Source organism: Passer domesticus, chromosome 6, assembly GCF_036417665.1.
Source record: "Passer domesticus isolate bPasDom1 chromosome 6, bPasDom1.hap1, whole genome shotgun sequence".
Lineage (NCBI taxonomy): Eukaryota > Metazoa > Chordata > Aves > Passeriformes > Passeridae > Passer > Passer domesticus.
The window spans coordinates 22,816,216-22,828,380 of NC_087479.1; the positions used below are offsets into that span (position 1 = coordinate 22,816,216).

The following is a 12,165-nucleotide window of genomic DNA, read 5'->3' on the forward strand; positions in this document are numbered from 1 at the left end:
TCATAAGTGTCACAGAAAAGTAGGTGCCAACTCAGCTGTGAAGTTTCTGCTCCTACCAAAGCAGGTTTTTCTGCTCAGAGAAAGAGTTTCAGATTATCTTCCATACAATGACCTCCCAAGCTTATGCCTCACTTAGTTTTCTACTTATAGGAGAGATGTTTTGGTTGTAAAAAACTTACAGTTTCCTCAACACAGATAAGGCTCCCATTATTTTTGTGGCCCCAGAGTGGGGCCAACTCCTTCTTTTTTGTTGGTAAAGTTGTTTGGCATGTCAGCTCTCACCTGAAATTCTGCAGAGTAGTGAATTCACAGTGAGCTATTTGACCTGTCCTGCTGTCACAAAAGTGGGAATGCAGTGCTCTGTTAGACCAACCAAACAAGCAAAGAAAAGCAGCACAGCAAGCTTCCTCCCAGCACCTGCACTCCCCAGAAGTATATAGCAAGATTCTCCAACAGGGCAAGGCTTTGAAGGACATTGGTTTAGACGTAATGTTACTGTTTCCTGCAAATAATCACCACAGTTCTACAGGGACAAGGTATTAACAGCAAAATGAGTTTTTCTTTATATAGATGACAATAAGAGTGAGTTACTTGGTTCCAAGGAGACACCCACCAGGGAGTTACCTTATTTGAGAGCATCAGGCTTCATTCTTTCACGCACGTGGAATAAACATTTTCTTTGCAAAGTACCCATGCCTGAAGCAATCTCCATTCAGGCTGTGGTTTCATGTGATTGCAAAAGCTAAGTGAGGTTATGCCTGGTCAGAATTTAGCTGGGAAACCTCAAGGTATAAAGAGGGGCTGTAAAAAGTGGAAGTTTAATAGGTGGTGCTGCATCCTGAGTCAATACAGAGGTAATGTTCCAAGAGAGAGGTTAAACTAACAAGGAAAGGGTGCTGGATGAAATGTAAATCAGATATCCTGAAAACTTGAGGTGTCTGTTGTGAGGAAGATGGTAACCTGGATGTCCTATGAAAATAAGTCATATCAGCCCAAGCTTCTCTGATAGCCATCAGAGCAAACCACACTCCATTGTATGATGGTCCACTCCAGAGACGCTGCGTTTCTATAGAGAAAAGATCGACCATTGCAGTTATCTGTAGAGGTGCTACTGAGGTGGAATAAGTAAATATTTACTTTATAAGTAAATATTTTATTGTGTTTAGAATTCTTAATTTCTTTTGAGAAGAAAAATTCTTATTAAAAAATAACCAAAACTTCTCCCAAGAGAATTTTTCTATGAAGCAAGGTCCTATTTATTTTCACGTCTGAAATATATTCTCAAATACAAACAAGTGAATAGAAAATCTAGGTGCTTAACTATTTACAGGAGATGGATGTATGAGACATCTGGTGTGTCAGAGCTCTATGGGAGACTGAGGTGGTCCTCCCTCTCCGACTGTCCCAGGTCCCACTCAGTCACTAGTTCTGATGACACCTCTGTGAAGAGATGGTCCCAATCCCAGCTGACATCATCCTACCAAGAGGAAAAAAGACAAACATGCTGAAATGTTACTGTGTTACCCAAATTTCTCTGAACAATGCCAGAACAGCAAAGAGAGAAACCAAAAGGCAACTGCCCTGACCAGGGAAGTCTCAGATTCAGCTGGCTAGAGCAGTAATACTAGCCAGAAAGAAATGTGAATATCTGCTACAATTTTAAAATGTGGACAAAATTATTCATGTTCTAAAATTCCAAAAAGGACGTATTTGTTGACACTTGTTAATATTAGATACTCCCATGCAGGGCACAGAAAGAAGCCCTTCCATTCTTCTCCACTTCTGCTGAAGCATGTGCAGTTCAAAGCTGCAGAAATCCTTTGTTGCAAGGCCTGAGCTCCTGCCCACCCAGTTGTATTGAGGTTGTTCTGTCCCGCTTTAAAAACCCCCTGCCCAAACCCAAAATGCCTTCTGCCTTTGTCCCTCTGTACTTTTCTGCAGAACCACCTGTAGCTCATGGTGGTCACCAAAGGACAAAGCACTGTTTCTGCAGGGGTCTCTGACCCCTTGTACCCCCAAGTACCAGGCCTTGCACATTTTCCTGACCAGCTCCTTCATACTGGCCAATCATAGTGATGCCATAAACTCACACCAAGAAAGCCCTATCTTAAAAATCACCTGCTGGGGAAGTCAAACCTCCAACAGCTTGGACAAGCTCCTCCTCACATCTCTTCTCTCCCCCACTGACAAAGCTTCCTTTCCTAGTACAGTCTCGGACAAACAAGAAACTTTTACCTTGTTGGTGTTCCACAAAACAAAGACTTACCTCTCGTAGCTCATGCTCTGGAGCCAAAACTTTGGTGAGGAGCTTCAGGTCTACCTCCCCATCCTATGAAAATTCAGAGTCATAGTCTTACAGACATTGGGAAAATGAACACCATCATTTCACCAGATACATTTGTTAGACATTGCCACATTTGCCTCATAAGGGTCACTTTGTCCAGGACAACAGCAAGAACCTCATCTGAGAAATAGATACCACATGCACAATATTTACAGACACAAGTACAAAAGCCATGTTGCAGAGAGGAACAGACTTACAGGGAGACTGCAAGTTCTCTGGATGATAAGGCTGTGTATTTTGTGCAGCTGAGTACCACTGTGGAGGAGAGGATTCACATTGGCCAGCCCATAGCAAAATCCACTTACCAGAGTCTGGAAGGCAGCATATTTCATTAGATCTTTGTCCAGGTCATGGTAGGTCAGCACTCGGTTCACCTGCACACTGCAGCCAGAAAGGGTCAGAGAACAAGCCAGTGTCAGTGTGGAAGCACATGTGAGGAGAAGGGTGCCATGAACGGTCATCTGGTGACATCTCGAGTGTCCACATCCCCCATGCGGACTCTTGGGATGGATGTACCCAGACAGAAGCACAGCTCAGTCAGCAAATGAACAGTCATTGACAACTCTAAGTACCAGGGCGTGCACATGCATAAAAATATGGATTTGGATGTGGCACAACCATGAACTCCTCAGAGAAACCAGCATGCCAAAACAAGATCCACAGACTAGTTGCAAGGGCTAGAAAGAAGAGAAGAACATAGTGAGCATTCAAACAGCCCCAGTGTCTTAGCAAAGGAACCTCTGAGAGCAACACCATACAAGCTAGAGAATAGCAGGGATTTTTGGCCTTTTATGTCTGAGCTGCATCAGAGCTATTAAATATGACTTCCTAAAATGTAGCCTTCCAAGAAAAACATGCTGTAGGAGGGTGATACACTGTGATACACTGGTACCACACCTGCCTTCACAAGTGATCCAACACTATAGAAAAGACTTCTATTAATTTAATTTTCTTGTGTTTGTCCATGAAAATCACTTGTCTTTTCTACTGCAACAAAACTATGAATATAGGAGGATCTGATCATTTATTGAAAAAATAAAGAGAGAGCAAAAGAAATTAATTCCAGTGAGAGACACAGTAATTTTAAATTTACTACATAAACTGTCAATTATTTTTGTTAACAGCTATATAATTACAATTATTACTCCTCACTGGTGGGAGAGGCATCTGTGGCCAGGAGTAAGATATCCTACCCCTCCAAGTAAGGATCAACAGAAATCCCAGTGTGTGACCTTGGGAATAGGCCCATTAGAGGAAAGAAGACTTTCCTGGTATGTTTAAGACAAAACGCCAAAAACTTTCATTTCTTAAAACTTTCTGGTCTCTCTTGAGCTGACTCCAAGGCTACTGCAACAGCCCCTTCAAACAACACTTTGAAGATTGTACTTTGCAAATTAACTATGCACTTGAGTAAGAAGAATATCCTGTGGAGGACAAAGCAGCCTACAACCATCAAAATTAAGTATGTGTGATAATGCATGTGCATTGGAGACATTTGGGGTTATGCAGACAACCTTAAATCAAGAAATTCCCTACTTTTGAGAGTTTGATTTTGCAACATCAAATACATTATTCTAATTTAGGTTTTTTATATATAGAGAGAATATGCATTATTTGCTTTCTCTGTGTAATAGGAAACAAGAATTTTGCACTGTTCAGCTTGCAGCACTGCTGTCACAAAAGACCACACCAAATCCTGCTGAACAGCACTGCTGCTGACATCCAGAGCATGAGTAAGATGGGTTTAATTTCACTAGCCAGTTTGCACTGCTGTTGAGAGCCTCAAGAGCACCTGGCAGTGCTCTTACCTGGGGGGAGCTGCCACTTGCATGGCCAGATCTTCCTCCTGGACATCCTCCAAGTCAGGGATCACAGGAATGTCTGCAACAAGAGAAAGCAGCAGCAGTAAGTGGGGAGTGTTGTGCTCTCCTCTCACTGAAGACAAAGGTTCCATTGCTTTACAGATATGAAGCATCCTGTTTCTTATTAGAGGGAAACACAAAACAGTTATTTAGCAATAATTAAAAATTGTTTAATATTTAAACAAGGCAATTAAACTTTGAAGTCTGAGGTCACAAGAAATCTTGCAAGAGGAACAGATTAATCCAGGTAGGGCTCTATAGGCCATGCACTGTGCATCTGAACACAACCTTGAAGCCAAAAGAAGCCCCCTGTACCACTTGCTGCCTATGTTGCCATCATCAACTGACAAGAATTTGTTTGTTATGTGTTATTATTTATTCAGACACCAGTCACCTAGTCTGTAAAAAATGAAACGTGGGGCAGAAACTGAGAGACTCCACATAAAACTACACGTTGAAGGATCTGCTGTTTGGGTATCAGGCTGTGCAGAGGCCTGTGGACCTTCCTCAGGAGGGAAGTGCTGATGGTCTAGCAGATACAAACACTAGGGAACACGTCTTGGTGTTTTGTCACAAACCTTTTTCATGACTTCCAGTATCATCCTGGAATGGCTGAAGTTCACTGGGTATTCCCAGCACAAGGAGAATGGCTACTCCAAATAAAAAGGATGCTAGAAACAAAAGAATTGAGGATAGGAGGAAGAACTGAGTGTGCTTTGCATCTTACAAAAGAAGCAAGGCCCTGAAAGCATTGCTGTAAGCACAGTCTGTCATTTGATAAAGCACTGCAAAAAGTTAGTGCAAAAAAAGGAGAAAGAGAAGGCAAAGTAACTGGAGGCTCAAAGCAAGAACAGAGTACACCAATACAGAGCTCCCTTAAAGACTCGAGGCTGCAAAGACTCTCCAGAGACCCCAAGCCCTCGAATCATGGAGAAGCTGGTTTGGCTCAGGGAAAAGGTTCCACTTGCCCAGTAAGCAGGCAGAGCTGGCTCCTTCAGCACTGGAATGAGCAGCCTGCTCCCAGATCTGCCAGCAGCAACGCTACTGCTGGATGGCAGCAGGCAGCTGAGCCTGGCTTTGCCCCGTTTTCCAGCCCAGGCTGAGATGAATATTCAGGAGCTGGAGAGACATTCCCACCTATGGTGCCTGGTGGCAGGGCTCTGGGCAGGGTCTTCCCGAGAAGCCCCCAGTCCAGCCGCCTGTCAGAGCTGTGCAGAGCCTCGGCTGCCCTCCCCTGCTGCACGTCCGCCTGTGCCCCCGCTCGCCGGGCAGGAGGCAGCCCTGGCCCAGCTGCAGCAGGGCACGGGTCAGCCGGGCCCCGGCGCAGTGCCCCGCCGGAGCTGGCCACACAGTGGGATTTCTCGCTAATTGGTTGCCTGAGGAAGGCTGAGCGGGACAGGGGCTGTCACGAGCATGGCCACGGCAAGAGGAGTGACAGCTTGGCCGGTCTCAGCAGAGCCGTGCCTTCTAGCTTCCAAGGAGCAGGTGCCTTTTGAAGAGGTTCTCCAACTGCAGCAAACTTCCCGAAGACATTTAAAGGGAAACTGCAGCAACAGCCCCTAGGCTGTCCGTAAGGCAGAGGAGGCAAGTGCACAGAACGTCTCAACGCTGGCCATTTGGGGCAGATCTCCCCAGCTCTGCTTGTGAGGACAATACCTTGTAGAAGCTGCTATCCCATTGGCTCCTTCCTGCAGAAGCTCCCAGCTCTTGGTAAAACTTGTACCAAAATGCACTTATGGGACAAAAGCATCTCCAGGGACAGACAGACCAACATGCGGAGGAAGCTGGTAAAATCTGCTCAGGGATAATGTGGGAGAAAGTCCCTGTATATAAGCAACAAGGACCAAGGAGGGAACACACTGTCCAAGGAGGGGAATGAAGCTCTGTGCAGAGGTGCCCTGTTAAGTCCAGGAAAATGAGCACGGGAATGAGAAACTGTTTAACCTCTCCTGAACTAATTTATTCTTTTATGACGAGACTATGAACATTTCTCAGCAAGCACAAGTAAATTAAAAGCTACCTGGGAACAGAGCTGTCTTCACCCACAGAGCAGGAGAAGGTCAGATCCTTATCCACTTTTGACAGCAGAAATGTAAAAGGTGTTTGCAGGAAACTGAATTTCTTCACTCAGTGCTCATTTTGGCAGCTATTTCAGGAGTCTTCTCTTGCCAGTTCTCTTTTGTTTTTGTTGATCTCTTTTTTACACTAGAAAAAGCTGTAAACTTAGGGCCCTGATCAGTGATGTTCCTTCCATTTTGTAGGTTCACAAAGACTCCTGGGTTCTCTAGTGCTGATTTTATCTCATTGCCAGTGAATTCCATGGAGAGATTTCTAAACCCCTTGCAGAGCACGACCTCCACTCTGTATTAGCAAAATTCAGGCGATCACTTAGAAATTCTTTTCAAAAGAAATTCTATATTTTATAGACACTTTGAAAATATTTCAGACAGAAGAGTTGGAAAAGCTCTGGGGGCCCCTGCCAGCCCCTCCAACAAAGGCCAGTGCACGCTTGTTCTTACTGCAAAGTGCAGATGCCTTGTCCATTTCTAGGCAGAAGCAATGCCCTTTAGGACTGTGAGACTGACAGGAAACAGTACAGAAATGTCTCCAATTTTAAGAAAATATCAGGTCCCTGGGCTAACTGCTATCAGGGACAAATAATTCCTGAAATATTTGGGTCTTTATTTCACTTGTTACTCATAACTACCGCTTCCCTCTGCCAATTCCCATGGTGCCAGTTCAGCACAATCCCTCTCCCTTCTGTCTGTACAAAGTGTCTCAGCTCTCGCTCATCAGCAAGGACCCAACCTTACCCCCACTGATTCTCCAGCCTCTTAATTGTTTTTGTTGCTCTTCTTGAGATTCACATCTTTTTTCCTATAAGCTCTGGTAACACAGCTAAGTTGTGTCAGCTGCAGGGGGATAGCACAGCACGGGCTGTTGTGCTGCAGGGGTAGGCATATGCTCTACGTTTAATACTCCCACTAGCTGCAGGGAGGCTTTACATACAACATTAGTACATGCAGAAATGTTCACAGGACCATGTCCTCCCAATCCACTACATCTTTTTCCAACAACAAAGTTGTATAACAAACCCCCACTCTGTGTGCTTTGTCACCCGCATTTTTCCTCTCCTGTTCAGTGTGGGGATTTCAGATCATTTTCCATAAACCTGTGCTTCTGGTGCAGAACCTTGACACATACATTACTGGCCAAGCTCTCATGCCCATGTAGGCACATCTCAGAAATGACTGCAAGAAAGGACACACCTTCACAGATACCAGCTCAGTGTAGTGAACAAATGGCCTGTGCAAAGATGAGTGAGCACCAAACGCTAGATGACAAATGCAAACTCCCCTCCACCTCCCAGATGGTTATGAACAAGTGAACAAAGAATGAAATCAAAATGAGCTTACTCATATGGAAGTTATGGTGTGGCAGGAGATACCAGTACCAAGTTGGCTAACTGGGGGGTTAAGTCACTGCACAAAACTGATTGTCCCAGAACATCTAAGTCCCAGCATATAATTCAGAATAATATTTTATTTGAACAGCTGAACTTAGCCAGGTCTTACACAAAAAGAGCTTTGTGACTAAGTTATGGCAAGGCACCAATGCTGTAAGACAGAAGTGTGTGAATGGGAGGAGGAGAAGATGGAGGGGAAAGAGTAAAGGCAACCCATGCTATATGCAGACAGTCAAAAAATTTTCAAGTCATACAGAAAGGAGAGCTTTATGTCTTCATATTAAAGTACATGTACCAAACATCACTTTTTTTACCTCTTAGCAAATAACTTACTGACAGGCAAAGAAGACAACCACAGAAGCAACAAGCAGGAGATGGGAGAATCGGTACAAATCTAATACCCAGCTGCTCCTGAAAGTTGGTAAATTGCACCTCCCCTCCCAGGCAGGGCTGATTTTTGGTTTAGTAGCAACACCTGCAGGCTGGGTCTCTTAAAATCCTGTAAACTCACAGTAAGATCTGGTCCTTGCCCCAAAGAACTAAGTTGTCTGCTAAATACAAGATGGCACATAAATAGGGACAGATAAAATCTCTTCCAGGGACAGACAGAACCTCTTCCAGGTCAGGCAATAAATCACTGGCAAAGCTGCATTTAGAAACCATGTTCCAGTTCAGGTTGCAGTTAGTCAGAGTGTGCTGCTTACTCCCTAAGCTGCTTTAAGAGCACCCTGAGCCTCCATCCTGGCACCCATACACAAAGAAGACTCCATCTCACACAGTCTGATCCACTTCCCCAGCTGGGTCAGTGTTTCAAAGGCCATTCAGAATGGACACTTTTGTGGTGAGTACTGTGTTGCCCTCCCTGTGCACACACCACCATATCCAGAGAACACAAAGAGGGCAGTGGCCTCTGGAGCTGGCAGTCTCCTACCACCAAGCAGGTACAAAAATGAAACTAACTTTATTTTATGTTGCTTGCTTATAAAATGTAAAACTGAAATAATTACAATATCTCTGCTGCTGCAAAACTTTGTTTTACTGAATGCTGTTACCTTCTGCATCACGTTTGGGGAATTTTAAACAGGCAAATGGAAGGTCTGATTGAAGATGAAGTTAAGTGAAAGAAATTGGTCTCATTTAGCACATGACAGGATTCATCTGTGTTCCCAAGTCCACTGAGGTAGCATCATGGGCGTTTCATATTCATGAGCTGCTGCGACACTGTGTCCCCTCATTTACAAAGCACCGTGTTCAGCAAATTCTGTCCCTGTGGACACTCTGTGCATTTCATGGTCTTGTCAGAGAGACATCAAACACTTCAGTAACCAAATACCAGAAAACGGCTTTAATTAGTGCATCTCAATGCAATAAATATTTTTTCTAAGTGGAAAAATGGAGAATTAAAAAAAAAAAAAAGTAAAAAGTGGAAAGCAACAGGCAAAAAAAATCGTCAAAAAACCATAAAGAACAAGGGACACAGACAGCTTCTGCTGAACACACAAACAAGCTTGAAGCCTCTTGGAAGCTTTCTCAGGAGAGCAGCAGGCAAATGGAGAGAATAAAGAATGCTTCTTTGAATGCTGGGACATTAATTTCATAGGGATCTTTCCCTGACTGAAATCACCCTACTAGTAGGCCAGCATGGAACAGCGTACCTGCCTGGTCAACCAGCAGGAAGATGAAAACAGAGTGAAAAGCAGACAAAACCACAGCTACCAGGGCACTGTCTCAAAAGCTGAGATAAGCAGAAGATAACCTGAGAGTCCCATGTCCCAAAGCCTCCTTCTGAGAAGAGGACGGTAACAGCACAACCGGGCCAAGCTGATAGGAAAAGTCACCCTGTGAGCAGGTGCCAGAGGAGTCACAGGATCTAGGGAAGGTCATACAGCAGATTCAGTACTGACCCTCCAGCCTTGCATTAAAAGGTTATACATTTGCCTTGCATAATATTGCATCTCAGCTAGATGGATGACTGGCTGGGGGGTGACATTCTACTTGCCTCAATAGTGTGGTGTGTTCATATTGCAGGGGACAGGCATCAGGCACTTCTGCTGCTTCCCAAGGCTGCTGCTGACACAAAGGTTCTGCCCAGTTTCAGTCATTTGAAGTGTGAGGAGAGGCACAGAACAGCCTTATCAGATGAGTTGCTGGGCTCAGTGCAGCGCTTCACAAGTAGTAATGCATGGCTTGTACTTTTGCAAGTAGAAGCAGACCCTGACAGCTTTAAAGGTGAGGAACCTCTTAATGCATAGGTTTCTTCAGCAGCAGCAGAAGACAGGAGAGACTGGAGGCCAGGTCCAGGACCTGGCATCCACCATGCTCCTTGAGGTTATCAGCATTTAGAGTGGTAACACAGCTCCTAGTCTTACCAACAGCCCCCTGACAGAGCAGTACACCTGCCCTCCTTTCCAGTAACATGTGTTTTCCTCTTTTCAAAGGCTGTTCCCTGCTCCTTTGCATTACTCTCCTGCTAAAACATACTCAGAAGGTAGTAGGGCATCAGATGAGAAGGTATGAGGTGTCCTGAGAGGGTCTAGTGAACTCAGAAACATAAAACCCTCTTCAACAACGCTGGAGATAAGGGACTTTGTGCTAGAGCATTACTGGGGCAGGGAAAGCAGCTTCTCAGGATGCTCCTGTGGAAGTATGTTCAGGAGCAGGCATGCCTGATTCTATTTCATCCTCTTCATGTTACACTGGAAAAACAAGACAAACTACACTTCTTTTATGCTAAATCCTTAGGTTTTTTATTTTTTCTTATATATATTTATTAAAAAATGCCTCTTTGATCGGCAGCACCCATGACACCTCCACATCCAGCAACTCCTCAGAAGCCTCCCTCCCTCCACACAAGGCCACCGCTGCTGACAGCCAGCTGGGTTTGATCAGAGCCACTCAGAATCGGATTTTCATAAGACAGATGAGGAATCTTACTGCTGCTTTCTCTCATATCAGATGAGAAACTGAGGAGGAGGGGGGACGGGTCCTGAGGGAACGACACTACAATCAAGGGCTATGCGGTTCTCTCTCTGTCCCTCCACTGCTGCAATTTTCAAAGGAGTTTGCCTCAGGCAGTTTTAAATGATGGTGTCTCAATTCTGTAATCATCTTTCAAGAGCTTTTTCTTAAAGGGTATTTTAGGTAAACCTAGTCCGTCAAATACATTTATGGACTCAGCAATCACAGAGCCAATATGACTGTGTATCCACCATATCGCAGAATTTAGCAACTTCCTCAGACTGTCATTTTCAGCCCTCAACAAGCTGTATGTGCTCCCTTGTAATTAAGGAGCCCACTGACCCTTGGCCAGTGGTCTACTGATTCAAGACAGTCTCTCAGGACATACTCTCTGCTCTCCCTTGCCTACTGTGGCTCTCAAGAGAGAGCCTTTCTCCAGCACCAGAGCTCTAGATCACAATTCCAGCAATTATTGGAGGAGTTCAAACTGGCCTGGACCAACAGCTCGGTGGAAACCATCAGGCTGGGCCAAGTCTGCCCTTCAGTGACCTTGCACAGAGACTCAGAGTAGTGCATTGGGTGGGGGAGCAGGAAAGGGGAGAGCTGTGGTGTGCTGAAAGAGCCACACATGATGTCACAACGCAGAGTCACAGAGACCCAATAACCACTGACACTCTCTGCCCCAAAACCTTCTGTTCAGCCCATTCATACCACTTCCAAAACAGCATGTCTTTCACTCTGTCTCCGTTTCACTGATGCTCAGAACTTTTCATCCATTTATCTCTTCCCAAATCACTCCAACACTGCCTTCTGAGCCTATGAAGTACCCACCTGCCATATCCCTGACTGTTCCTACAGATTCCGCCCTCTCTTACCCTCATGCTCAGCCACTGCAGCTGTCCTTGCAGCTCATGGCCTCTGGAATCCACCAGCACTTAGTGTGCTCTGTGGAAACAGCAGCTCACCAGGGAAGCAACTGGCAAAATTGATCAGGAATGATAGAGCCAACAATAACCCTCACTGTGCTCTATTCTAAGGTCTTTAGAGGAATATCATCATTGGTGTATATTTGCATGCAGCTCAAGCAGTGTTGGATATTTTATGGCTGTGAATTGCAGACCTCTCACCTGACAGATATCACTACCCAGAAGGATTGGGGACCATGGCATCTGCCCACTTCCTCTCTGTTGTTCAAAGTCTGGACTCTTATCCTGTTCAAATGCAAAGGAGCTGCTGGCACATGCCAGAAGGGTAAGTCCTTCTAGAGTTTTGACATTGCATAGAGAGGTCTAATCATCAGCTCTGCTTCCTTGAGGAGGCTTCCCAGCAGGCAGGAAAGGGTTTTGCCTTGAGGGCACAGATCTAGTGACTGTCTCCTGGCAGCTTTCCTCACCTGCAGGTCAGGTTCCAGTTGTCTATGTAGCATAGTTAGGCTTTCATTTCAATCAGCTGTCTCGTTCACACACACTATCTCCTTTAAAATAACAAGCTGTTTGTTCCTGCAGACAGAAAATACACATGATATCCCAGTCCTC

The 12,165-nt window shown here is 45.0% G+C and overlaps 1 protein-coding gene across 3 annotated transcripts in view; it reads right to left on the minus strand.

Annotated features, from left to right (window-relative positions):
- Nucleotides 1-1,232: 1,232 nt before the first annotated feature.
- Nucleotides 1,233-12,165, minus strand: part of IFT43 (intraflagellar transport 43) — a 43,512-nt gene continuing 32,579 nt past the window's right edge. For all 3 annotated transcript variants that reach the window (XM_064423811.1, XM_064423813.1, XM_064423812.1), the window contains 4 exons: nucleotides 4,153-4,225; nucleotides 2,650-2,725; nucleotides 2,267-2,329; nucleotides 1,233-1,477 (listed from right to left, as the gene is read on the minus strand). In XM_064423811.1, the coding sequence (XP_064279881.1) occupies nucleotides 1,367-1,477; nucleotides 2,267-2,329; nucleotides 2,650-2,725; nucleotides 4,153-4,225 (323 nt within the window). In that variant the 3' untranslated portion in view covers nucleotides 1,233-1,366. The remainder of the gene's footprint in view (nucleotides 1,478-2,266; nucleotides 2,330-2,649; nucleotides 2,726-4,152; nucleotides 4,226-12,165) is intronic.